A 24,801-nucleotide genomic window follows, 5' to 3' on the forward strand; every position below is an offset into this window, starting at 1 on the left:
ATGACCTGCTATTCTAATTAATGTTTAAGAAAGTTACAGGAGAGAATAAAGAATAAAATAATCACCTCCCATTTTCCTACCTCACAGAATTATCAACTACACATTTTGTCATATTGAGTTCCACTTACTTCTTAAAGAAATTAAACTCTTAACAGCCTCAGTTCTACTTCCTACAGGCATAATTACTTAGATTATCTTAAGTTTTCTTTTCTTTTTTCTTGCTTTTTTAAAAAAATTGACGTATAATCGACCTACAATACTATGTTAGTTCTGCATATATAACATAGTGATTCACTATTTCTACACATTACAAATGATCACCACAATAAGTCTAGTTGTCATCTGTCACCATACAAAATGATCACAATATTATTGCCCATATTCCCCATGTGAGACTTTTCATCCCCATCATCATTCATTTTTTTTTGTAACTAGAAGTTTGTACCTTTTAATCTCCTTCACCTATTTCACTCACAGCCTCGACCCCTCCTCTGGCAGTCACTTGATTTTTCTCTGTATCTATGAGGCTTCCCTGATAGCTCAGTTGGTAAAGAATCCACCTACAATGCAGAAGACCCCAGTTCGATTCCTGGGTCAGGAAGATCTGCTGGAGAAGGGATAGGCTACCCACTCCAGTATTCTTGCACTTCCCTTGTGGCTTAGCTGGTAAAGAATCCACCTGCAATGCAGGAGACCTGGGTTTGATCCCTGGGTTGGGATGATCCCCTGGAGAAGGGAAAGGCTACCTACTCCAGTATTCTGGCCTGGAGAATTCCATGGACTGTATAGTCTATGAGGTTGCAAAGAGTCAGACACAACTGAGTGACTTTCATTTGAGTCTATTTCACATGAGTCTATTTGTTATGTTTATTTGTTTTGTTTTTTAGATTCCACATGTAAGTGAAATCATACAGGTATCTGACATTCTCTGCCTGACTTACTTCACTTAGCATAATACCCTCTAGGTCCATCCATGTTGTTACAACTTAAGTTTTCTGACAAGTATAAATCCTCACCTAGTAAAATAGTAGGTCACCACAGCTCCTGCCACAGTCATCTGCTGACAGGCTAAAATAAATTCACTGATCCAAATCAGGCCCACCACATGGTACCACCACATGTACTGCAGAGGCCCTGACATTTTGAACTCCACAAAGCCTTGTTCATTCTGAACAGCACTACCTAGGAAAATATCAAAGAAGGAAAGAAGAAGCACATAAGGTATAAACCAAAAAACATGGCTATTAAATCTAGGAGATTAAGCTAATTTCCAACAATATATCCCTACCCCCAAACCACTGGCATTATGATCACAGTGTTTATTTCATTAAGGGACAAAAATAATTATCACTTCAAAAGTTGTGTAGCAGAACCCTGTAAAATCAAGCATTATGTTTTCCTCAAAAAACATATATAGCTTTTAAAAGTTGCTCTGTTTAAATATAATTCTTACCACATTATCAGTTATTTAGTTTAGTTATGAATTTTCCAACACTTCAGTTTTCTTAAAGAGCTATTACTTGTCCAATAATTACAGATATAAAATTAGCAAAGTACAGAAATTAATATTATTTTCAATTGGTGGTGTGTTGAATAACCAGAGAAGTTACATATACGCTTATTATCCTTATACCACTCTTCACAATTAATTCCATTTAGACATACATAACTTTTGATATTAAGTATGGCTACAAGTAAGTCCGAGCATCTAACTATGAACTGTATCACCACTAGCTCTATATAGATTCAGGTTATTTCCAAACCAGAAAACCCCAAGGAGGCAGGTTGATCTTTGGCTATCACTGGAGTTTGAGGCAACTCCAGAGGAGCACTAATGCATTCATTATTTCATCTCAGAATGAATCTAAATGTCTGAGTCAGGACAGGAGCTTACTTCAAATCCACAACCATCTCAAAACTGGATATGATTTCGGTCCCTACCTGGTTTAGACTCACTTTGCTGGGAAGATCTAAATATCATGAATGGGGAATGCGTTATTTTTTTTTTTAACTTTCCTTTTTATATTGGGGTATAGCAGATTAACAATGTTGTGATAGTTTCAGGTAAACAGTGAAAGGACTCATCCATCCGTACTCATGCATCCGTTCCCCACCAAACTCTCCTCCCCTCCAGGCTGTCATATAACATATCCCTGTGCTATATAGTAGGTCCTTGTTGGTTATCCATTTTAAATATAGCAGTGTGCATGTGTCCATCCCAAACTCCCAAACTATCCCTTCCCCACATTCTCACCCCTGGCAACCATTAGTTAGTTCTCTAAGTCTATTTCTGCTAAGTAAGTTCCTCTGTAAAAAGGTAATGTGTTATTAAAGAGCCATAACCTCTATTATTTCTGATGGCTTATCAGACCTTAGTCCATAAGTGTCTTAAGAACTATATTTCTCTGATGTTTTAAAATATTTTAATGCAAATCAGTTTCATCGCTAAAAGAAAGCAGCAACATGTCTTCTTACCGGCTGTACCAAGAAAGAGAAGTGTCATGATCCAGTACACCCAAAACAGGACAAGGGCAAAGAAAGTCCAGAAGGGCTGGAAGACTAGCAGCGGCAAGTGAATGAAGACCTTGCCAGCCACATGGAACAAGGCAATGGTGAGAGCAACCCGCTTGCGCATCACCAGCATGACCAGGAACAAGATAACCTGTATGGAGTAATTTTACTGTAATTAGTATAATAATTATACTAGTGAAGCTCACCTATATTTTTGGAATAATGTTGTTAAAAAGTTTAAAAGGAAAAAAGTGGGAAAATAATTCATGAAAAACAGAACAACATGAGATGGCTTATTTCTTAATATACTTTTCTATAATAAAGAGAACTGTTTTTTAAAAATAGCTACATTACTTCATGACAGTAAGATATATGTTCTTACTAGAAAATGATAATTAATATTCTAGGTGAAAATTCCCTCTCAAAAAGCAGGCAGTGCAGAACAAAATGTCGCATCAAATAGCACCCATCAATTAGGGAAGCCTCTGAAGACTTCTGAGGAGGTCATACCCCATGGGACACAGATTAACCTAACAGTGATCAAGGGTAGGCTTGCAATAGCTAGGGGTAAGTTTCTGCTTCATTAATGGTCTATAAATAAAACATAAACCTGAAGGACACACCGAGGCCTGTACTCACCGTGAAGACTGTTGCTGAAATGGCATAGATGAGGAGGGCCCGAAGATTGGCCTCAGCTACCTGAGGCTGATCAGGAATAACCGTTTCTTTGGGAGACTTTCTTTGCTTTGCATACAGCCACCAGAGTACACCTGTGCCAGCTGGAAACAGGAAACAATTTTGCAATAATCAGCACAAGAAAATGTGTAACATAAATCCTCAATTTTCTAGACCCTTCCTATACCTCACCATGGACTAACAGCAACAATCCATTTGGCTAGGAGGTGTGTGGCTGTCACTTTTTGCCAGCAAAGGGGGACTCCAATGACTCCACTATCATCTTCCACATTACGCACTTACAAATCTTTAACTGTATCAAATGAACTTCCTTTTACTATATTATCAATTCTGAAGCTGAGAGAGAGCCCAGCAAGGATAGATACCCTTGAGAGGCACTGGTTACTGAAGAGAGCCTCAGCACCTGTTTAAGCTAGGGAGTGTGTGGAAAGCAAGTAAAGGGCATAGAAATCAGCAATGAAGGGACTTCCCCAGTGATCCAGTGGTTAAGAGTCCACACTTCTAAGGCAGGGAGCATGGGTTAGATCCCTGGTTGGGCAACTAAGATCCCACATGTCATGCAGTTTTGTGACCAAAAAAAAAAAAAGAATTAAAGTTAAAAAAAAAAAAAAATCAGCAATGAAGCTGAGGAAGGCAAAGATCTTCTCTGTTGTACAATAACCCCAGTGCCTAGTGATGACACACTCACATAGTTGATAAAATATTCATACTATGAATAAATGAAGATCAAATGATAGGTAGGAACAAAGGAAATCTTTGACAGTTTGATAGCAGTGGGCACTAGAAATGGGACATTTTATCTCTATCACTTGCTCAGAGATTCTAGATTGAAGAGGGAGGCATAACTGCCTCCAAATAAGAGAGCTGCATCAGACACTTTCATTCAATTCATTTGGTATATTTTGAGTGCCCACAGCATCTACTGTTCTAGGGGTTAAGGCCTGCATGCATGCATACTCAGTCATGTCTGACTCTTTTGTGACTCCATAGGCTGTAGCCTGCCAGGCTCCTCTGTCCATGGGATTTCCCAAGCAAGAATATCAGAATGGGTTGTCATTTCCTACTCCAGGGGATCTTCCTGACCTAGGGATCGAACCCATGTCTCTGGTGTCTCCTGCATTGGCAGGTAGACTCTACCAACTTTGCCACCTGGGAAAACACCCAGGAGTTGAGGACAGAGGACAGAGCAGTAAAAAACCAAGCCCCCAATATCACCTCTTCTGGAGCTTATATAGTTTTGGGGGAACAAAAAAAATAAGGAAACAACCAAAACCACAGTATATTAAACCTAAAAAAAAGCTGCTTAGTAAGAGGGATAGAAGTGTTAGTGTTGGGAAAGCAGTACAATTTTATATACGATGGGTAACTAAGCCCTCTCTGGGGTGAGATGGTATCTGAGCAAAAGAATCAAAGACAGGGAGAAAACAAATCTATGAAACTAAGGAAAGAGTGTTCCAGGCAAGAAGGAATAGCAAGTTCTAAAATGCTGAGATGCGGCCACACCTAGAGGAGAGAAAGTAAGAGGCCATTATAGCCACAGCAATGAGCAATGGAAAAAGTGATAACAGATGTGGGTAGAGCAGGAGCTGGCTTCCAGATCATACTGTAAGGCCTTGTAGGCTGTGGTAAGGAAATGGGAGGTTCAGAGTAGAGGCATGTATATATCGAGGTGGACAAGAGAAATGCCTGAGAGAGAAGCACTGGGCTAAGATCTTTGCAAATCAACTCAATCCATCTGCACTCAAGTCAAGAGTGAATAACGTCAAAGGGAAATTCCTTAGTATTTGTAAGCAAATACTAAGCATGAATTTTTCTTGTACTGAAGATGAGTAAGCAAAACAACTGAGTCTATGGAAAATGTTTCTGAGAAAGGGAGATGCTACTTCCATTTTGGAATCTTGAAGGTACAAAAAAATTGCCTGGAAAACTATTTAATATCCTCAAAAACAGGAATAAAATACATTCTCGCTAAACAGAAAAAGTTGAGAGAAAGGCTGAAGTTACAGGAAAATATATAGAATAAGATAATTGTTACGATGTTAAGGACATTGTTCATAACATCCACAGTAGATATCATTTATTAATCATTTAAACTTGTGCCAGGAATTAGCACAAATAGATGTAACTACATTTAATTACAATGCTATTAAGTGGGTATTATCAGTGCCACTTTACAAATGATGAAATTGAAAATTTAGGGAAGTTTAATAGCATGCCAAATGCCACATATCTGGTAAGTGGGAGAGCTAGGATTCAAGCTAGAGCTAGTCCATCACTAACTCAATGGACATGAGTTTGAGCAAACTCCAGGAGATGGTGAAGGACAGGGAAGCCTGGCATGCTGCAGTCCATGGGGTCGCAAAGAGTCTGACACAACTGAGCAACTGAACAACAGATAGGATTCAAATCTACTTTTATTCTAAAAGCTATGATGCTAAAGCTGAAACTCCAGTACTTTGGCCACCTCATGCGAAGAGTTGACTCATTGGAAAAGACTCTGATGCTGGGAGGGATTGGGGGCAAGAGGAGAAGGGGACGACAGAGGATGAGATGGGTGGATGGCATCACTGACTCGATGGACGTGAGTCTGAGTGAACTCCGGGAGCTGGTGATGGACAGGGAGGCCTGGCGTGCTGCGATTCATGGGGTCACAAAGAGTCGGACACGACTGAGTGACTGATCTGATTCATCTGTTATGAACTGAATGCTTATGTCTCCCCAAAATCCATCTACTGAATCCTAATCCTCACTGTGTTGGTATTTGGAGGTGGGGCCTTTAGAAGATGAAGGGGTCATAAGAGTGGAGCCCTCATGAATAGGATTAGTGCCCTTTTTGTAAAAGAGACCTCAGGGAACTCCTATCCCTCTTCTGCCATGTGAGGACAGCCATCAGATGGCTGGAAACAGGAAGTCAGCCTTCAGATGCCAAATCTGCTGGTACCCTGATCTTGTACGCTCCAACCTCCACAACTTTGAGAAATAAATGTTTGTGGTTTATAGGGCTATGGTGCTTTGCTACAACAGTCCAATCTGACTAAGACATCATCTAGCACCCAATTAGATTTGAAGGCTACAAACTGAAATGAAAAGTATGATGGTTGAGAGAAGGAAGAACTACAAATTAGATGAAACTGGAATAACAAAATTAAGTAATCAAGTACAGAAGTGATACTGAGGAATACAGCAGATAAACTTGAAGAGTTCTTCCTGAATGTAAAGAAAATGACAAAAGGACTAAAAATGCTAATTTGGTAGATGACTGGGGAATAACAAGAATCTTCAGTCAAAAACCACTAGAATAGAAACAATAATCAAGCACAGAAATAAAGAAAACTTTTCAAAGTTAAAAAAGATCCTCCCAAAAGAGATCATAGGCAAACTTAGTTAAGATTCTGAACTAGACAAAGATTTTAAGTTGTAAGTTAAAAATTACATAAATATCTGGTAAGTAAGGTAGGTTATGGACAAAGGAACAAACTTAGACTGATATCAAAGTTCTCTGAAATAAAGTATAGATATAAAGCAACATAGTGTATCTCAAGAATTTTATATGCAACAATTTTACATTCACATGTGATGACAAAGGCAATCTTAGATAACCAAGAATTCAGAATATATACAACCCACAAGTCCTTCATGAATAAATTACTGAACTCAGATTATAGTCAAAACAAATATGAATTGAAATTAAGAACTCAAGAACAGACTTTTATAAAAATAGGAGCAGAATAACTGAATCACTCTGCTGTACACCCGAAACCAACACAACATTGTAAATCGACTATACTGTAATAAAAAATAAAAACAGGACCAGCAGTTATCACTAAAACCAAGTAAGGAGAATCTTAAGGCAAAGGTAAGCAAAAGTCTTTAAAAAAAAATGCAACAAATAATATTTTAACTTTAATAATAACCTGAACATGAACACTCAAATTATTTAATAAGAGCCAAAAAGTACAAATGGGCAGAAAGAAATAGAATTAGAAAGGTAGAAAAGTTTATGCTAAATTTAAAGGGAGAAGGACTCAACAAACACTGCTTCCTTTCAGCCTTTAAAAACCATAGAATTCTAGATTGAAGAATATTTTCTGAAAATATGTAGGTTACCAACTGCAGAACTAAAAATAAAATGTATACTATCCAAAGCAAGGGTGAAAATAACCAGAGAAAACATAATTCATACAGCAAAGAAAGATAGGGAAAACAAAATAAGGAAGCATAAATGTAAGGAAAACATAAAACAGATGACATCAGGGGTGACAAAGGAAAAAGTAGCTTACCAAGTGAACCCAGGATGAGCAGAAATGTTAAGATCCACACAAGTATTCTTGATATATACCTGATTATCACCATCAAAATCATGGACAGAACTGTAGGGAAGATAAAGGACACACAGAATATCATTTGAAAACATTAGAAAATATAAAGAGAAACTCTTTCAATTGTTTTCTCCTAGGGAAAATAATTTGTTGCTATTGACAAGTTCACGACCCCAGTTTTAGTAAGAATGGAAACTGGCTGCTTTTGTACCTTGACTTGAGTACTTGTATCACTTGAACAGCATCACTTAAAGCCAAAAGCCCCTAACTGTGGGTTTATAAACGACAGAACAGAATACATGCAAATGCATATGGTGACTCAAAGACAGCACGGCACTGTTGTGGACTCACCACAGGAAGAGACCAGAACTCGCATGCAAACAGATGACAACACACAAAGTGTAGAGAATGACATGCCATGTTCGTGACCAGAAAATTACCAAACATAGACAGAGATCGGTTAAATTAAATGCTACACTTCCTTGTGTCATCTATGCGTTTCAGCAGGACCAACTTCTCGGATGTTTGTTTTGGCCAACAAGTCAGATGGTATATTATCTTTTTCTAGTTTTTTCTCCTCTAAAACTCCAAGATACGGTCTGACTCTATAGAATAATATCCTGAAAACTACTGAAGTCAAAATTCCTGACCTTACTTCTCAACTCGGGTCAGGAGTCTTGATTGAGAAGCTCTTCAAAAAGGAGCAAAGCTTAGCCGAGTTATTTAGCCAACTCCTATACCCACCCCAATGTGACAAAATCTTGAGTGAAAAAATCTCAAAACAAAAAACTGAGAGGATTTAACCCTTGTGTAGGGAAATTCACTTCTGAAATCATAATTTGTTTATCTCTAATTACTTAAAGTCTTGTTTCACAAACGAATAAAGATCTTAAACTTCAAAAAGAAAACTATTCTAATAAAAAATGGAATTCCAATGACTTAACAACATTATTAGCACTACATTTCTAAATTTTTTTTCTTATTTCAAGTATTCAACTATTTCAGAAATCAAATACTTTTTACATAAGGCTAGACTAATAGTCAAGTTTTCTTGGGCCATTTGCAAAGCCAACTAAATGGTTGGGATCTGTGACTAGGTAATGTTATTGAGGTACTCACATTTGCAATAAATGTACAGGAACCAAAAACAGATGGGAGCGTTTCAAATATCACAGAAATAGCTTTTCATATGGACAGCATTATTTCAACTGAGTCAAGTACTACCTAAGCAAAAAGAAAATACTCTCTAATGACAAGACAGAAATACGGCTAGTCTTCTCAATGACTATAATTGGTGTTAACAGGCATAAACACTCATTTTATGTATATAACAAAATAGTTCTTTGGTTCCTACTACAGTTTACTTCTCCCAACTAAAACACTCTATAAATTCTGATATGGCTACATACAGTTCTCGGATAATATAGGGAACTTACAACTTGAAAATCACATTTATTTATTTATTTTATTACCTATTTATTGACCAAAAAACTCACTGGCTAACAAGTGGAGATTTCCTAATTTTTCCAGCAATACAGTAACATTAATTGTAGCAATGAAAAAATCATATAATCCAAATGTAACCTATCAGAAATTTATGTTTTTTGATGGAAATATATAAGAATATATAACTTCTTTTTATAAGCAAGTAAGCCTTTTGGAATCATAACTAAAAACAAAGGGGTGCTGACTCATTAAAAGAAGCCTCCTATTATCATACTAAGTGTTATTATAGACTTAGTAACCAAACTTTGGGAATATACCAGTTTTCTCCAATGAGGGAAAAGGAAGGGAAATGAGTTTCAGATATATATATATATTCCTTAAAAAATATGTGTATACTTATAACTATATATAATCTGAAACAATTATTTTGGCTATGGGAAGTTAAACAATTTACAAGTATCCCCAGCAGTATTCATATTTTGGTTAAAAGAACAGTCTTCTACTGCAATACTATGTAATAGCTAATAATGAGAAAAACAATTACCTAGTGATAACAAGCAAAGTCCCAATATAATTTCTTTGCTGGTCATTACTCCACTAATCAGCCTGTGTAAGACACTATTGTCACTGACAAAGGTGATCAGGGCCTCTGCAAACTTGGCATAGCAGGAAATGTTCACAGGAGCACAGCGATGGAAGAATGGAATAGGTGCACTGGTGACACAAGAAAAAAAATCAGAAAAAAAATTACTCCTACTTAATATAAATGCCACATCAAACACACAAATGAAAGGTGAATATGACTGCAATACACTCCACCCTCCACACATCATATGGGAGCTAAGAGCTGTGAGCTTAATGCTATGAAGATGACTGTCATGGGGCGTGATGCAAATCTTACCACAAGCTTATCAAAGAGGGTGGAGTGCATATTCCAACAGAAGACATTACCCTCCCCTTCTGAAAAGAAACACACACACATATACACACACACACAACTACCAGAAACAAAACCAAACACTTAGACTCCTCAGCCTACACATCTATCAATCAAGAGGCAGATGACAAAACTTACAAACATATACTTTATTGAACTGAAAATTAATTTTTGCCGTAAGCTATTTAAAAATAAAAAAACATATACTTTTGCTTGAAATGTGCCACCATTAATAGAATATTTGCTCTATCAGAACAACATACAAAACCTTAAATTAAAAAAGGTATTTGAGGCACCAGCTTATTAACTCATACAAAGTAGTCATACCAAGACATCAACATACAGCAGAATATGCAGCTATTTGAAACAATAACTATGAATGCTAGCATATGGAAGAACTTATAACAATACAAGGGGAAAAAATGAAAAACATATCTAATGTGATGATTACATTTCTGTATTAAAGATCTAAGAATGAGAACAGGGGAAAAACTCTAAAGAAAAATCTCTGTTATAGTCATGGGATTACAGATTCTTTTCTTTTCTTTTTGTATGTTATTATTATTAGGAGATTATTTGTGTCCAAAAAAGAATCAATTATATCAGGTTCATACTGACTGCGGCTCTTACTTGTGAAGGAACATAACTATGTATAAAGCGTGGTGGAAGTATAGTTTGTTATAACATGGTCCTATTTTAGCTTCTGAGAGCAAGTGCGGATCTAATTAATGAGATTTTAAGCAAAGCTCTATGAACATGCCCTCAGTTGTGATTTGTTCGAATTCTAAAAGAGCCCACATGTGTCCTTATTTACGCACAACACATATTTACATGTGCATTGAGTTAAAATTAAGTTAAAAAATCACTGACTCGATGGACATGAGTCTGAGTGAGCTCCGGGAGTTGGTGATGGACAGGGTGGCCTGGCGTGCTGTGATTCACGGGGTCGCAAAGAGTCAGACACGACTGAGCAACTGAACTGAACTGAACTAAGTTAAAATTTAGTCATTACTAACATGAATCCCGCATTTTCAGAATTATGCATAGGACTATCAGTCATAGTTCTAATATAACTTTTTTGATTGGACTGATGTAAGTGTGTTCTCATTCTTGATTGGTACTGTATTTTGGTCAAATCGGTGAACAGATTACATGGTTGAGTACCAAATCCCCAAAGTCTCTAATCCCAGCAAAGCAACTTCGTATGACCTGAAGCAAAACACTGTTTTTGTTTCCTTCCTCAAAAAACAGTAAGAATGCTTCTTTTCAAGTAAGAATATAAGTGAACTATATATTGATTTTCCTTTAATATTGGTACATGAGCACCATTGGGAGTAAGAATAAACATCTTCCATGCTGTTGAACTTTACGGAGCAATAAAATAATGTAAGTTTAAAGATCTAGCTTTACCTTACTTATGCTTTACAGTAAAATATATCCAAAAATGACAATTATAGGCATGTTTATTTTTAAAAAAACTGCTTCCAAATACAAATGTGGGTGTATTTGTATATACCTCCAAAATGGTGTTGGTGAAAGATAATGCCAAAGATTTGATATTTTGACACAAACTGCAGAAAGCCAGAGCATTCTGAGTAATGCTTGAATTACAGATATGTAAATCACCATTTTTTGATCAAAAGTTGTTTCATTAATGATTTGAAAATATATTAAATTATAGATTTCTTTTAGATAAAATAGATTTAGTTAGAAATATTATAAGAATCAAAAAACATTAACAAGTTCTTACTCAGTGGAGACTGACCTGGGACAGAAACCTTTAAACTAACAACTGTGCTGTGACCTACAACTGCTTTTTTCCTGATACTGTCCTTGTCAGGTTAACGTCCCTGTCTAAGGACTTCTAACCATATTTTAAGCCTGGTTCTCTATCCTTCAAAACTAAAGCCCTCTCTGGTCTATGAATGTCTACATCTTCATCTGCTTTATTTATTATCCTAAAATCTCTGATGTCAACTCTGTTTAACTCACCTGCCTCCAACCTTCAACATAAAATACATCCACCTAAGAACACTGATGTTCTGTTTGTAATATGCACCAATTTTCTTGGTCTTACTCCCGTTTTCCTTTTTCCTGTCATGTACCCATAAACCTCACACTCTGTCAAGAAGTGGCTCCTCCTAAATCTCCCATTTCCTAATAGGATGTTGGTATATTTTTATACTCAGAGAGAAATACACAAAATCTCCAAAAGGGAGTGGAACCTGTGGCAAAGAAAACTGGACTTGGGTTCAGAAGCCCTGGGTGATTCTCCTAACATTACAAAGCTGCAGGTCACTCTGTCTTTTTGCTTCTCTGTCCCTCCATGTGTCAGCTGAAAGGGTAGGAGTTAAGTTCTCTGTAAGTCTTTTCACATATCTTCATCATCATCATGCTACTCATAAATCAGTGATTCTAAATTAATATAAGCAGGATGCCCAGTAGCTTTAGCTTTTTTCTGCTTTCCAAACTTATAATGAGGACAGCTGATTTGAAAAGGGAAGACTTATAGTCTTAAAATTCTAAGCCTTCATTTTTATTTAAGGGGAAAAGCTGAGTGATAACAGCTCTGAACTTATCCTTTCAAGTCATTTGTATACTGTATATAAACACTTGGTCAATTAGAAAGAATACTTTTATAAGTATCCTTCAAAGAAGTGGAGTAAAGTAACAACAGTTTGTTGCCTTATAATTCAATCTATGTCAGTTAAAAAAAATCTGACAGCTCTAAATTTAAAGGTATAAAAATAGCACAAGCTGATTAACTACATTGTCTATCTGATGGTCAAAATCTTTTCTTGTGGTAAGGAATAACAGGTAAATCTAGTGTTACTGAATAAAAGGAATAGAAGGCAAATAAAAGAGAGGATAACATTTGGACACAACAGCAAAAATGAAATTAAATACTTAGCTTCAAAAATAAAAAGTATTAGATTCCTTTGTCATTCTTTTTTCTCAATTCAGCTCTTTCCCAAACAGAAACAACTTGACCAGTCACAAGTTTTTAATACTTGAATTGCTTTACTATTTAAAAATTCTAAGTAATCATGGCATTGAAATGGTTTGTCTTATATTTTACCACTTAAATCCCATGTGATATAATGAATTTAAGATGAGCTATCTGATTTTGTACATCTCTCAGAAAAGTTAAACTTCTGAGAGCCTAGTACATGAGATCATTTCTACTTTACTGTCTAACCCAAATGACACACTCTGTGCTTCTTAATTAGGAGGAAAAGCATAAAGAATTCTGTTTATAGGAAGTTTTCTACCTTTTAAAGCCCACAGAATATTGAATCTTTAAGAAGTCAATGTCATCCCATTAGGAACTAACTGATGCCGTTTCACATTATTGAAACATTAGTCAACAAGAACAAATGAATTTATAATGAGTCTTTTAAAGATTTTTTAAATTAGCCACTCACAGGAAAACTGTATCTCACCTTGGCAAACATATTGCCATTTATCTGCCTTTAAGTCCAGATTACCACAGTTAATGAGCTCCCTCAAAGAATGATGACAAACAATGCCTAATATCTTTTGTCCATATGCCTTCTTTCATAAGACAGAAGTCTGCACCTCACACAACTATTTTAAACCTCCAGGTTATAAATAAGCCATTACACTTGATTTCTAATTAAATTTTATTAAAGAAATAAAACAAAAAAAGGGTTCTGGCAATATCTCTATAGCATAGCAAAGGCAGGAAATAAGTAATCAAGAATCTAATGGCACTATGCAGTGATGTTCACACGTTTCATTTTATTTCCTTTCTCTCCTCTTTCATTTCTATACTCCCTTTCCCCCCCTTCAAACTAACTGTGATATAGACTTTGCTGCTGCTGCTGCTGCTAAGTCGCGTCAGTCGTGTCCGACTCTGTGCGACCCCATAGACGGCAGCCCACCAGGCTCCCCCGTCCCTGGGATTCTCCAGGCAAGAATGGAGCGGGTTGCCATTTCCTTCTCCGGTATAGACTTTACAAGATCTTAAATTCAAATTCTGATTCTCAACAGTTAGTTGTGTGACTTTGAGCAATCTATCTAACCTTTCTCTTATAAGAGACAATATCCTTACAGGCTTTTGAGAGGGTTCAATGAGATAACACAAGAAACTTAAAACAGTGCTTGACACCCAATAGGTGATTTATAAATTCTAATTCACCTTGGTCCTTCACTTAAAAAATATAGATAAACTATTTTTTTTCATGACTATTAGTTTCTTATTTCTGTATCATGTTAATTCTCTAATACCTAGTGTCCTTTCTGGCATCTGAAAGTATCAAAATAAATGTTTGTTTGATGAGTAAACTGAAGTTATGAAATCTGTTTCTAGTACTGCAGTTTTCTCTAGCTATACTCAGAACTTTAAGCATTATAAATATATACATAGGCTGGCTAGAACCCCCCATGGCTACCATGTTCAGCACATCACCAACAGAGTTCTGAATCTGGATACAATATGGCCCTTTCTAGGCACTGGTTTGTAAAATTCAAAAGCTCTTAGGAACAGTAACCATTTGGCAATTGTGTGGCATTAGTGTTTTACTGCAAATAAGTTTACCACTGTTTTTCTTTCAAATAGACACTACCTTCATCTGCAGAAAGTTCCTGAGTACTCAGGAAGGATGATGACATGGGAAGGTTCTAGACGCTGATACAGATAATACTCTGAGCCATACACCAAGCACAATAACATATGTTTAACACATAATATCTTATTTAATTCTTACAGCAACTCCATGCAAGAGGTATTGATAATCCCACTTTATATATGAGGAAACTTGGTTTACTAAGAGCTTAACAGACTTGTTTATGCTGAGGGCCATTTGCCTGCATCACAGGTTTGCCTAGTCTTAGTCAAAAGTGTTAGTACATATAAAAAAGTCAATCAAAGTATAGTCCCCACTCTTTTTAAGGACAGACACTAGATCTTCCTAGTCTTTGGAGATTTGGTATCTAATCTATGTGTGAAACAGGGTAGTGACCTAAATTTTTTATTCCAACAAATTTATTGTTTTCTGATCCTTTCACTTTGCTTGCCAGATACTAGGTTTACTATGTACAAGGTCTTGATCTGCCTTCCTTCTGTCAATTGTTTCTTTTCATTTACTTTCCAAAAAGGTGAGTTCAGACAAAAGTGATAGATTGTGAACTACTAAGATAAGTAAAACATGAGGATCTTTAAATAAAGTATAAACATTTACATAAATAGTTTTCAGACAGTATAGATTCATCATTGCATCTTGGATTACTAAGACATTAGTGGATAACCATGCTACCAAGCCTGTCCATCTCTAACATTCAAGCCCCTAATTCTATGTTTTCTGTCCTAGTGAATGCCCTTAGGATGCTGTACATGAGACTTTCATGAGTATGCAGCCAAGACTGGATCACCCAGCATAACCAGGAACAGGGAGCCCTCAACATGGTAGAGTCAGAGGTCAGAGGTGCAGGAGGACATGCAGTATGAACTGCCCTCTACCCTAAACCCACGTATATTATACTAGAGCAGGCAACTTCATTCTCATACCATGGCTTTTTCATACCTATTATATTTATGCCTTAAAATAGTGACTCTCTATACTCAAATATGCGTTTAAAATAGGCGTTAGCAGTTGAATAGATAAGAGAACAGAGCTTTTCTTGTTTTTACATTGATAATTTTCTCTATTCAAAGAATCTCTTTTCTTTATTGTCACAGCCTCCCTAATATTCTCAATTTTCATGAATGGAGTCTCCTTACCTATTGGTCTAAGGGGATAATTTGTAGGTCCTTCCTATTTAGTATCTTTTAAAACAGTCCCATTGTGTTTATGTCTGTAGGCTTTAAATTTTAATAGCAACTTGACAAAACTAAAAGAGCAGGAAATCAATTAAACTGATACGTCCTTGTCAGCTTTTCAACAAAAAATTTCAAATTCAAGTTAATGAAGCATAAGTAATACCCCTAAGTCAGTTGAAGGAAAGGAGACATAAGATGAGAATTTTAACCAATAGCTTCTATAATTTACTAAGATACAATAAAAGGGGTTTTGATTCCGTATCCCTGGGAAATGTTCATGTTATATACATGGTTAGTGATATATGCCAAGGTTCTTAAGACCAGACATGCTCCAAACAGTATACACCTAATTCTGAGGATATATTCTACAGTGCTTGAGAATCTATTTCCTTTAAAAAAAAATCAATTTATAATTTTAAAATTTGCTTACTTAAAACTACTATGAGATCTGTCCAAAAAAAAAAAAAAAAAAGATAAAAGAAATATCTAAGGAATTCCCCAGCAGTCCAGTGGTTAGGACTCCATGCTCTCACTGCTGAAGGCCTTGGTTGATCCCTGGTCAGGGAACTAAAACCCCAGAAGCCCAAATCTGTGTGACGTGGCCCAAAATTTTAAAATTCTTTCAAATAAACAATATTTCTTGTTTCATCTTTGTATCCATTACATATAGTAGGTACTTAACAATAAATGCTTGTTGATTAGGACAAACAGCTTATTACAGAGAAAGTACCTAAAGGATATAGCCAGAAATAAAGTATGGAGACTAATCACTGGCATATTTTTAAATTTATAAAGGTAATTTAAAAATGATACCAGTTAGGATGATCAACTTCAAAGAAACTTCAAAGAATCTTTTGAGACTGTGAGACCTGACTTCCAAATTTTGCTAAAAGGTTTATAATATCAACAGCTTTCTATACTTGAAAACTATGACATTAAAAAAAAAAGTGAGGGACTTCCCTGGTGGTCCAGTGGTTAAGCGTCTGCCCTCCCACTGCAGGGTGCATGGGTTCAATCCCGGGTAGGGGAACTAAGACCCCACATGCCACTAGACGTGGCCAAGAAATAAAATAAATAAATTATTTAATTAAAAAATTTTAAAAAGTGAGCCCACCAAAGAAATTTAAAGTATCTGAGAATTAGAAATGTTGTTTGCCTATATGTATGTGTGTGTGTGTGTACTTTAAAATAATGTGAAATTCATGTTGTCATTTCTATTACTACTTTAAAAATTGTAAAGTACTGAAACTGGGCAACAGGTATCATCAAGTCACTCTTTTCTCATAACATATACAGTTTAAAATCTACCTACAAAAACAAAAGTAACAAGTTAATGAAATACAGTAAAATTTACCTCGCTGGAACAGGTAGTTTGGGGCAAAGACCTTTTGCTTTTGATGATGCATATTCAGAAGGCTTTAGGTCATAGCTGCATAGTGCTGAGCCTGTTGAAAGAAAAGCTATATGTTAGCTAGCAGAACAGAGTCTGAATAAATTCTTTTATTAATTCATTTTAATTTTATTTTATAGGTTAATATTAATTCAACATATACAACTTTCAAACATTATAGAATTAATAAAAGTTTGATTTGGTCTAATAGTATCGATCCTTAATCATTTGAAGCAGATTCTTCTCTGGAAACTTATATAGAAAGTTTAATTAACAGTATTAGGGTAATAACAATAAATATTAGAGCTATCTTCATTGAGTGTCATATGTCAGGCCCTATATAATATACATGCACACACATATAATTTTATAAAGAGTCAACTTTTCATTGTAACTGACCCAACTCTGTCTAGAAATGTCTTCAAACAATGGAAAAAACTAACATGATAAAAGTTCTCCTGAAGAAACCAAGAGTTTTTGCCAGCCCCAGTGCTTCTGAGGGTTAGGCTGAAACCAGCCCATTTATGGGGCTGGTTCTGTTCCCCATGCAGGTTTCTCATCCCAAGAGAACAGTTGTGATGGGCAAAGGACCCGTTTCCTCCTCCCATCACGCTGTGAACTCACCGGTGGGGTGAACTTCGCTCTCATATATATAAATTATATAATTTACTTTAACTTTACTAAAGCAGGCATTACTAAGCCCACTTAACAGAGGAGAAAATAGAGGTTAAGTGATAAGGTAAATAACTGACATAGCTAATCATCAATAAGCTGGGATTAAACCCTAGATCTCTTTGGCTACAAAACTCCTCTTCAACTACATATGCCATCTCTCCTTCCTATGCTTTCCATTACTAAATATTTAAGGTTGCTACATATAGCACATAGCATTCAGATAATACACTACTTTTTTCTTATGTAAGAGGCATGAGACAGTAACTGTAAATAAACTGAACTATGATCAAATCAATCAATTGATCAAAGGATTCTCAGTTTTCAGATAGTTTAAAACAGCTTAAATTTAGTCTTAGATTGGTTATTTTCTGACTACATGGCCAATACATACATACATACATATATACATATATATATGGGCTTCCCTGGTAGCTCAGCTAAAGAATCTGTCTACATTATAGGAGACCCCAGTTCGATTCCTGAGTTGGGAAGATCTGTTGGAGAAGGGATAGGCTACCCACTCCAGAATTCTTGGGCTTTCCTGGTGGCTCAGTTGGTATCTGCTTAGAATCTGCCTGCAATGAGAGAGATCTGAGTTCAATCCCTGGGCTGGGAGGATCTAGAGAAGGGAACGGCTACCCACTCCATTATTTTGGCCTGGAGAATAGTCCATGGGGTCACAAAGAGTTGGACACAACTGAGGGACTTTCATTTTCATTTATATATATATAATTTGGATGGATACAGTACACCAAATCCTTGATTAAGTCTTATTCAAGCAACATGCTAATTTTACAATATGGCAACTATTATACTATAAGGTTCATTGTACAAAGACATTGTTAGCTAGGGACATTTAGGCTTTAGCTCTGATTTTGCTCAGACCTACTATATTATATCATGTAAATTGTTTGTATTTCATTATTGAAGTTCTTACTAGGTTACTAATTCGGGCAAATACTTTATTATTAAATACAAATAGAATGGCTTTGCATTTATATTATAGCAATAATGAGATTTTGCACTGTATCACCATGCAATATGTTTAAAATATAATGTGAAGGCAGATTTTAACACTGAATTAATTGTGAAAACATCATGTGAGGACATGAGAAGGAACTAGAATGGAATACAGAAAAAAAGATTTGTTGGGACAACAAAACGGAGAGGTGTATTTCATTTACATCTTGTACTTTCAATCAAAAGAATTTGAGAAAGCCACAAACCTGCACTACATCAGTAATGCTGCCTCCAAACCAACTGAAGTGTTTGAATATGTGGGCTTAGTAGCATATTTACATAAATACATGTAGCATCTATTTTATATAAAAATATCTCAGGTAATTGGGCAGTGTAAAATATTTTTAAAGAGATACTTGAAAGTTGCATGGCATTGTTCTTCAAGTTTCTGCAGCTCTTTAGACTCAATAGGAAACTAAGTTTCTAAAATTCTTTTCTATCATTCTCTTCCATTTTAATGACTTAGTTAAGCATGAATATTAAGCGTCCAACTTCTAAAATTAGGCTTTCATGTTTAAAGATAACACCACTAGATACTATTTATAGCAATTTTAGAGAAAATATGACAGCCATGGCAAGCAAACACTTTAGATTAATTGTAAAATAGCTGGAGTCCTATTATAGAATTGCTCAAGAAAAAATAGCCACTGTGCCAGTAACTGCAGGGCAAGCACCCAATGTGATCATCAACTTCCTGATCTGAATTGTCCACTTACTTCTTTCAGAGTCCAAGAGGGAATTGATTTGCACAACACGAAAGGCCCTAACTAAAGCATATTGTGTCAGTGCTGTCAAACACACTGCTCCATTTGAATTCAGTGAACATAATCTTCATCCCCACCCTTTTTTCATTTTAAAAAAGGAGGTCAGCAGGTGCAACAGAGTTCAATTTTATAAAGACTTTCCCAGGATAATGCTCAATGAAAGGATAATAGCCTTATCTCTGACGGTATTCTGGGACAGAGGCCAGTACTAAATAGATCCTGTACTAAATAGATTAAAGGAAAAAGATCTTTACAATGTGCTGGTAGTAACAATCAGAAGAAACTTTATATTGCTTCCTACTCAAAGGACTGATGGACAGAGAAGCCTCAATGAAGAACCTTAAAACAACCCAGAAATGGCCAATGTTTTACAATTGTTTCTCTTTTCATGTGTATTGCTAATATATTTTTAGTGAACTCTTAAGGCAGTATCTATTTTTTTTAGTAGTAGAAGTATAAACAATAGTAGAAGTATAGACATAAGATGTTTGGTTATAAACAGCAAGACAATATTTTTCTTCTACTGCAAAAAACAGGGAAATAAAGTGCTAGAGTAATGAAAAGTCTAAAGCAAAGAACAAAAGCTTCTCAAAACCACATCAGAGGCAATCCATGCAACTTAGCCAATGTTATTCACAGGCCATCAGAATGAATGATCTTAGGAACCTAACTTGGGTATATAAGCATTTATCTTGGTAAACAGTTGCTATTGGCCCCAGAATGTTTAACTACTGCAATATTTCAAAGGCTTTATAATAGTTAATTTTTTATTTTTTAGCTCAATATCACTTATAACAACTTCACTAAGAGGTATGTTTCCATCACCATGCTCCACACATTACAGATGAAAAAAAGTAAGTCATATTTCCAAGGCCTTTTAGGAGATCACTGACAAACTAAGAAATAGAATTCTTTACCTGCAGCCCACAGTGCTTCCTCTGCGTCTTTCCTAATAATCATAATCAGACAAGTATTCAACATGCTCCTGAGAAAAAAAATGTATATTCCATAGACACTGCAAAGACAATACGTTTGAAAAACATTTTTTTCCATCACCCACTCTCTAAATCTGCTCTGCCTCCTCCCGTTTTAAATCTACCCTAGGTAATGGCTCCACCATTCATAAAATTCCCAAGATGAAGTATGGAAGTCATTCTGTATCTTCTTTATCTACGTCTTCCATTTATGTTTTCTCATACTATTCAAGACATTCAAGATACCAAGTCCTGACAATCAGACCTTTCTACGTTATTTTTTTTTAATAATTTTTATTTAGTTATTTATTTTTGACTGCGCTAGGTCTTCATTGCTGCACACAGGCTTTCTTTTCACTGCGATGTACGGGCTTCTCATTGCTGTGGCTTCTCTCGTTGCAGAGCACGGGCTCTAGGGCACTCAGGCTTCAGGGGTTGCTGTGCACAGGCTCAGTAGTTGTGCACACAGGCTCAGTTGCCCTGCAGCACGTAGGATCTTCTCAGATCAAACCTGTGTCCCTTGCATTGGCAGGTGGATTCTTCACCACTGAGCCACCAGGAAAGTCCTAGATCTATGTTATTTCAGATCATCATGATCTCTTATTGGGTCAGTTAAACTACTCTCTCAGAGGGTTTCTTACCTCCATCCTGCACACAACCTTCAGAATGATTTCTGTAAACTTAGGATTCGTTTATTATACCTCTGCTCTCAGGACAAATTCCAAACTCCTTGGTTTCAAGGCCCTCCTAAGGCAGGCCTCTACCTAAAACTCCAGGCTCATTAATAAACTACTTACAATTCTTGCAGTTTCTCAAGCTTCCAGGCTTTTTCACATGCTATTCCCTCTGCTGAGCTGTCCTTTCCTAACCAGCATCTGAAAGAGTGTTCAAGTTTGAGGAGAATTTCTACAAACTACAATATTTACCCTCTCCGTCAAGTCTTATCTGATGCACCCAAACAAAGCTATTTACTTCTTAGCTGTATTATAAAACACATATTATTTTATAATTTTTAGTTTACATATCATTCCTATCTTTAGAATGTGTGCTCTTTGAGAACTGGGATCTTATGCCTTCAAAATATCTGGAATTTCTATTTCCTGGCACACAGACGGCACTCAAAAGACATCTGTTGAATAAAACAGACATCCTGATTAACAACAACAAAAAAGAATTATTTTATCCTGTTATATTTTGGTGTTACATGTTATATATAATGATATATGCTTTTCACCATTCACTACAAAGTATACTATCTAAAACAGGTTTTCTAAACCTTGGTGTTAACACAATTCTCAGGCAGTTCTTGGTTGTAGGGAGCTGACTTGTGCATTTGCAGGATGTTTATCAGCAACCCTGGTCTCTGTCCACTAGATGCCAGCAGCCTCCCTGTAACCTCTCACCCAACTGTGACAACCAAAAAAAAAAAAAAAAAAAAAAAAAACCGTTTCCTGACACTTCTAAACATCCTGGATGGGGGAGGGGGAGGAGGTAGCTGTGGCAAGTGCAAAAATCACCCTTAGTTAAGAAATACTAGTCTAAAACATCAAATTATTTGAAATAAAGCGTTGGCATTGGAGGCTAATTCTTATTTTAAATTTTTGTTTGATTTACTATCTCAATAACATTTGTAGGATACACCAAGAGGAAAAAAATAGTCCTTAAAACACATGGTTTAGAAAATTGTAGTTAATAAAAAAGAAAATCTTTAAACAAAAAAGAAGTTTTTGTTATTAAGAACAAATGACATGAATATGAGTTCAATGAATTTAATTCCTTTCTAAGTAGGAAAGCATTCTGTATTTATATGCCAGAAAAGAGCAAGACAATTTTCCAATTTCCATTTCTAGTAACCAATAGAAAGGATGGACATATTTGCAATTTTCATGAAGCACTATTAACGAGCTGGAGATATGGCACCTGTAATCACTACGGGCATATACTAGGTACACACTAAATATCTGCTGAGGGGATTAACTTTGGTCATCTTTGTACAAGACTCCTACCAGGTATTGCAGAGGATAATGAGAAGTTTGACTGTCTACTCTAATGCAAGCTCCTTACACATGGCGACTATACCTTGTTTGTGTCTTTCTGGTACATATTTAATGGGTACTAATTAATTATTTGTTGAATAAAGTAATTACTTAGAATTATATTACTAAATTTAAGAATTTCCCCCTCTTTTTAACAGTCAAGTCTCCCTTGATGATCTCTGATTTGGAGGCAATTGAATCAGTTGCTACAGTTGTTCATTGCACTCATTTATAAATGATAACCAATCTTTTGATATACTGTGGCCAAAAAGAATCCATACTAAGCAACTATACTCCAATAAAAGTTAAAAAAGAAAAAATATCCATACTAACTTTGTGCTTTAAGTTATAGTGTAACTGACTGGTAAGAAAAAAAGGCAAACAATAATCTGATTGCCTATTCATACTAACTCTACACTTACCAACTAGATAACAATAATCAAAAGGCTTGTTAGTATTCACCTATTTTATCTGAATGGATCACATACTCTCTCATGATTTTCAGCAATGATCACTGAAAGCACCAATCTGCATGGCTCACCTCAAAATGTGAACATGGCCCAAATGGCAGGTCATAAAGCACTCTGAATTTATACAAGATACAGTACATTGAAGAAGAACTCCTAAGTAGGAGTGCTATAAATGGAACACAAAAGAAAAATAAGAAATCAGCCATTTTACTACAGTGTGAGGGAAAAGAAAATAATATTGATACAACAGTTTGATAAGAGTAATACAAGAAATAATAAAGAATTCCATGTAAAATACTAGCACCAACTGAGAACAAGCAGTCAGCCCTCAACTTACAGGTTATTCTCATTTCTAAACTTTTGTTTAGAATTTAGACTGTATGTGGAAAGAATAAAACGATATGCAAAGCATGGGCATGGCACATGCCACTGTGCACAGCACAAATAGGGATTATGACTATGTTGAAACAAAACACAGAGCTTCAGTCTGATTTGCCTATTCAGACTCAAATGCCCATGCTGAACATCAGGGACAGTGGAATAAAGTGAACGGTGGACTATAGACCAGAGGTGGTGGTAGGACCAGAATCAGAAGAGAGAGAGGAAGAGGAAGAATATCTGAGCAGGAATCATCTTCCCTTCCCTTCACCATCTGTCATGGTTTGAGCCCAGTGGATGATCTGGCTGGGCTGAGATGAAAGTTTCATGTAAAGTTGAAGTTAGTGTTAGAGGGAGGAAGATGCCTCCTCCCGCCCCCACAATGTATACATTTTTGAGTTTTCCAAAATAATGATAGTAAAGGAGGAAAGAAACTTGTTCATCAGAAACGGCAGGGAAGGAAAGTTGATGGATTCATGCTCTGCTGAAAAATAAGACCTCAGATGGGAGCTCTCACCAGATGGTTTTCGTTTCCTCTGTAGAGCATAAGGTTAGGAAAGAGGAAGAAAGAGAAGACTTAAGAAAAGAAAAGCATGAATAATCACTTGGAGAGTATATATAAGAGAGACAAATAAATGAATAAGATGAATTATTTAGAGATGAATAAAAAGAACTGATTTCACAGCAATTCTAGTTAGACTGAAGCTAAACAGTTTGTTTACCTGCTGGTGGCAACTCACATGGATGCAGAGTTGAGCAAAGGATAATGTGTTAAGAGAATGAGAAATTATTAAGTGGCAATAGAGATGAAGAGGGACACTCAGTCTATTATTCTTTCAAAAAACATGAATCATTGCTATGTGAGATCCTATATTAGGGCTTGGATATTCAGAGACAAATAGAGCATGATTCTGCCCCCAGGAAAGTCCTGCACCACTGCAGCAAGATGATAAACAAAGCACCAAAGAAGTTTAACACTGAATCCTAATGGTATCTGGCACCTCTGATTTTTAAAGGCAACTGTTAAATTGTTTTATTCTCTAGCATCACATATTTATGGTATTTATGTCTGTATAAGCTATGGCCCAAAATAATGAAATGAACATTTATACATCTATCAATCAATTGATGTACAAAAACATACTTTTATATTCATCTTAAATCTGTCTTTTAAAGCTTCCTGTAATATGGCAGTATCTCTACATTATCAATCTAATTTTGAGCTATTTCTTCCTAGCTTTCTATTCTAGTCAGACATATTTGACAGAAGTATTCCACAAACTTAAGTGTCCAAGAAAACAACTCCTCTTTCTTGTCTAAAAGAAACAAAGAATGGAGGAACTATCACTTGCCTGATAAATGCATTTCTTACATTACTACAGGAACTAAGAGCTTTTCCTTAT

General features: G+C 36.0%; 1 protein-coding gene across 4 annotated transcripts in view; it reads right to left on the reverse strand.

Annotated features, from left to right (window-relative positions):
* Window positions 1-24,801, reverse strand: part of SLC44A1 (solute carrier family 44 member 1) — a 231,099-nt gene that overhangs the window by 81,972 nt on the left and 124,326 nt on the right. For all 4 annotated transcript variants that reach the window (XM_070375176.1, XM_070375175.1, XM_070375177.1 and 1 more), the window contains exons 5-10: window positions 17,046-17,136; window positions 9,517-9,686; window positions 7,488-7,577; window positions 3,151-3,290; window positions 2,476-2,662; window positions 1,017-1,182 (exon numbers count right to left, since the gene is read on the reverse strand). In XM_070375176.1, coding sequence (XP_070231277.1) covers window positions 1,017-1,182; window positions 2,476-2,662; window positions 3,151-3,290; window positions 7,488-7,577; window positions 9,517-9,686; window positions 17,046-17,136 — 844 coding nt within the window. The remainder of the gene's footprint in view (window positions 1-1,016; window positions 1,183-2,475; window positions 2,663-3,150; window positions 3,291-7,487; window positions 7,578-9,516; window positions 9,687-17,045; window positions 17,137-24,801) is intronic.

Source organism: Bos mutus, chromosome 8 (assembly GCF_027580195.1).
Source record: "Bos mutus isolate GX-2022 chromosome 8, NWIPB_WYAK_1.1, whole genome shotgun sequence".
Classification (NCBI taxonomy): domain Eukaryota; kingdom Metazoa; phylum Chordata; class Mammalia; order Artiodactyla; family Bovidae; genus Bos; species Bos mutus.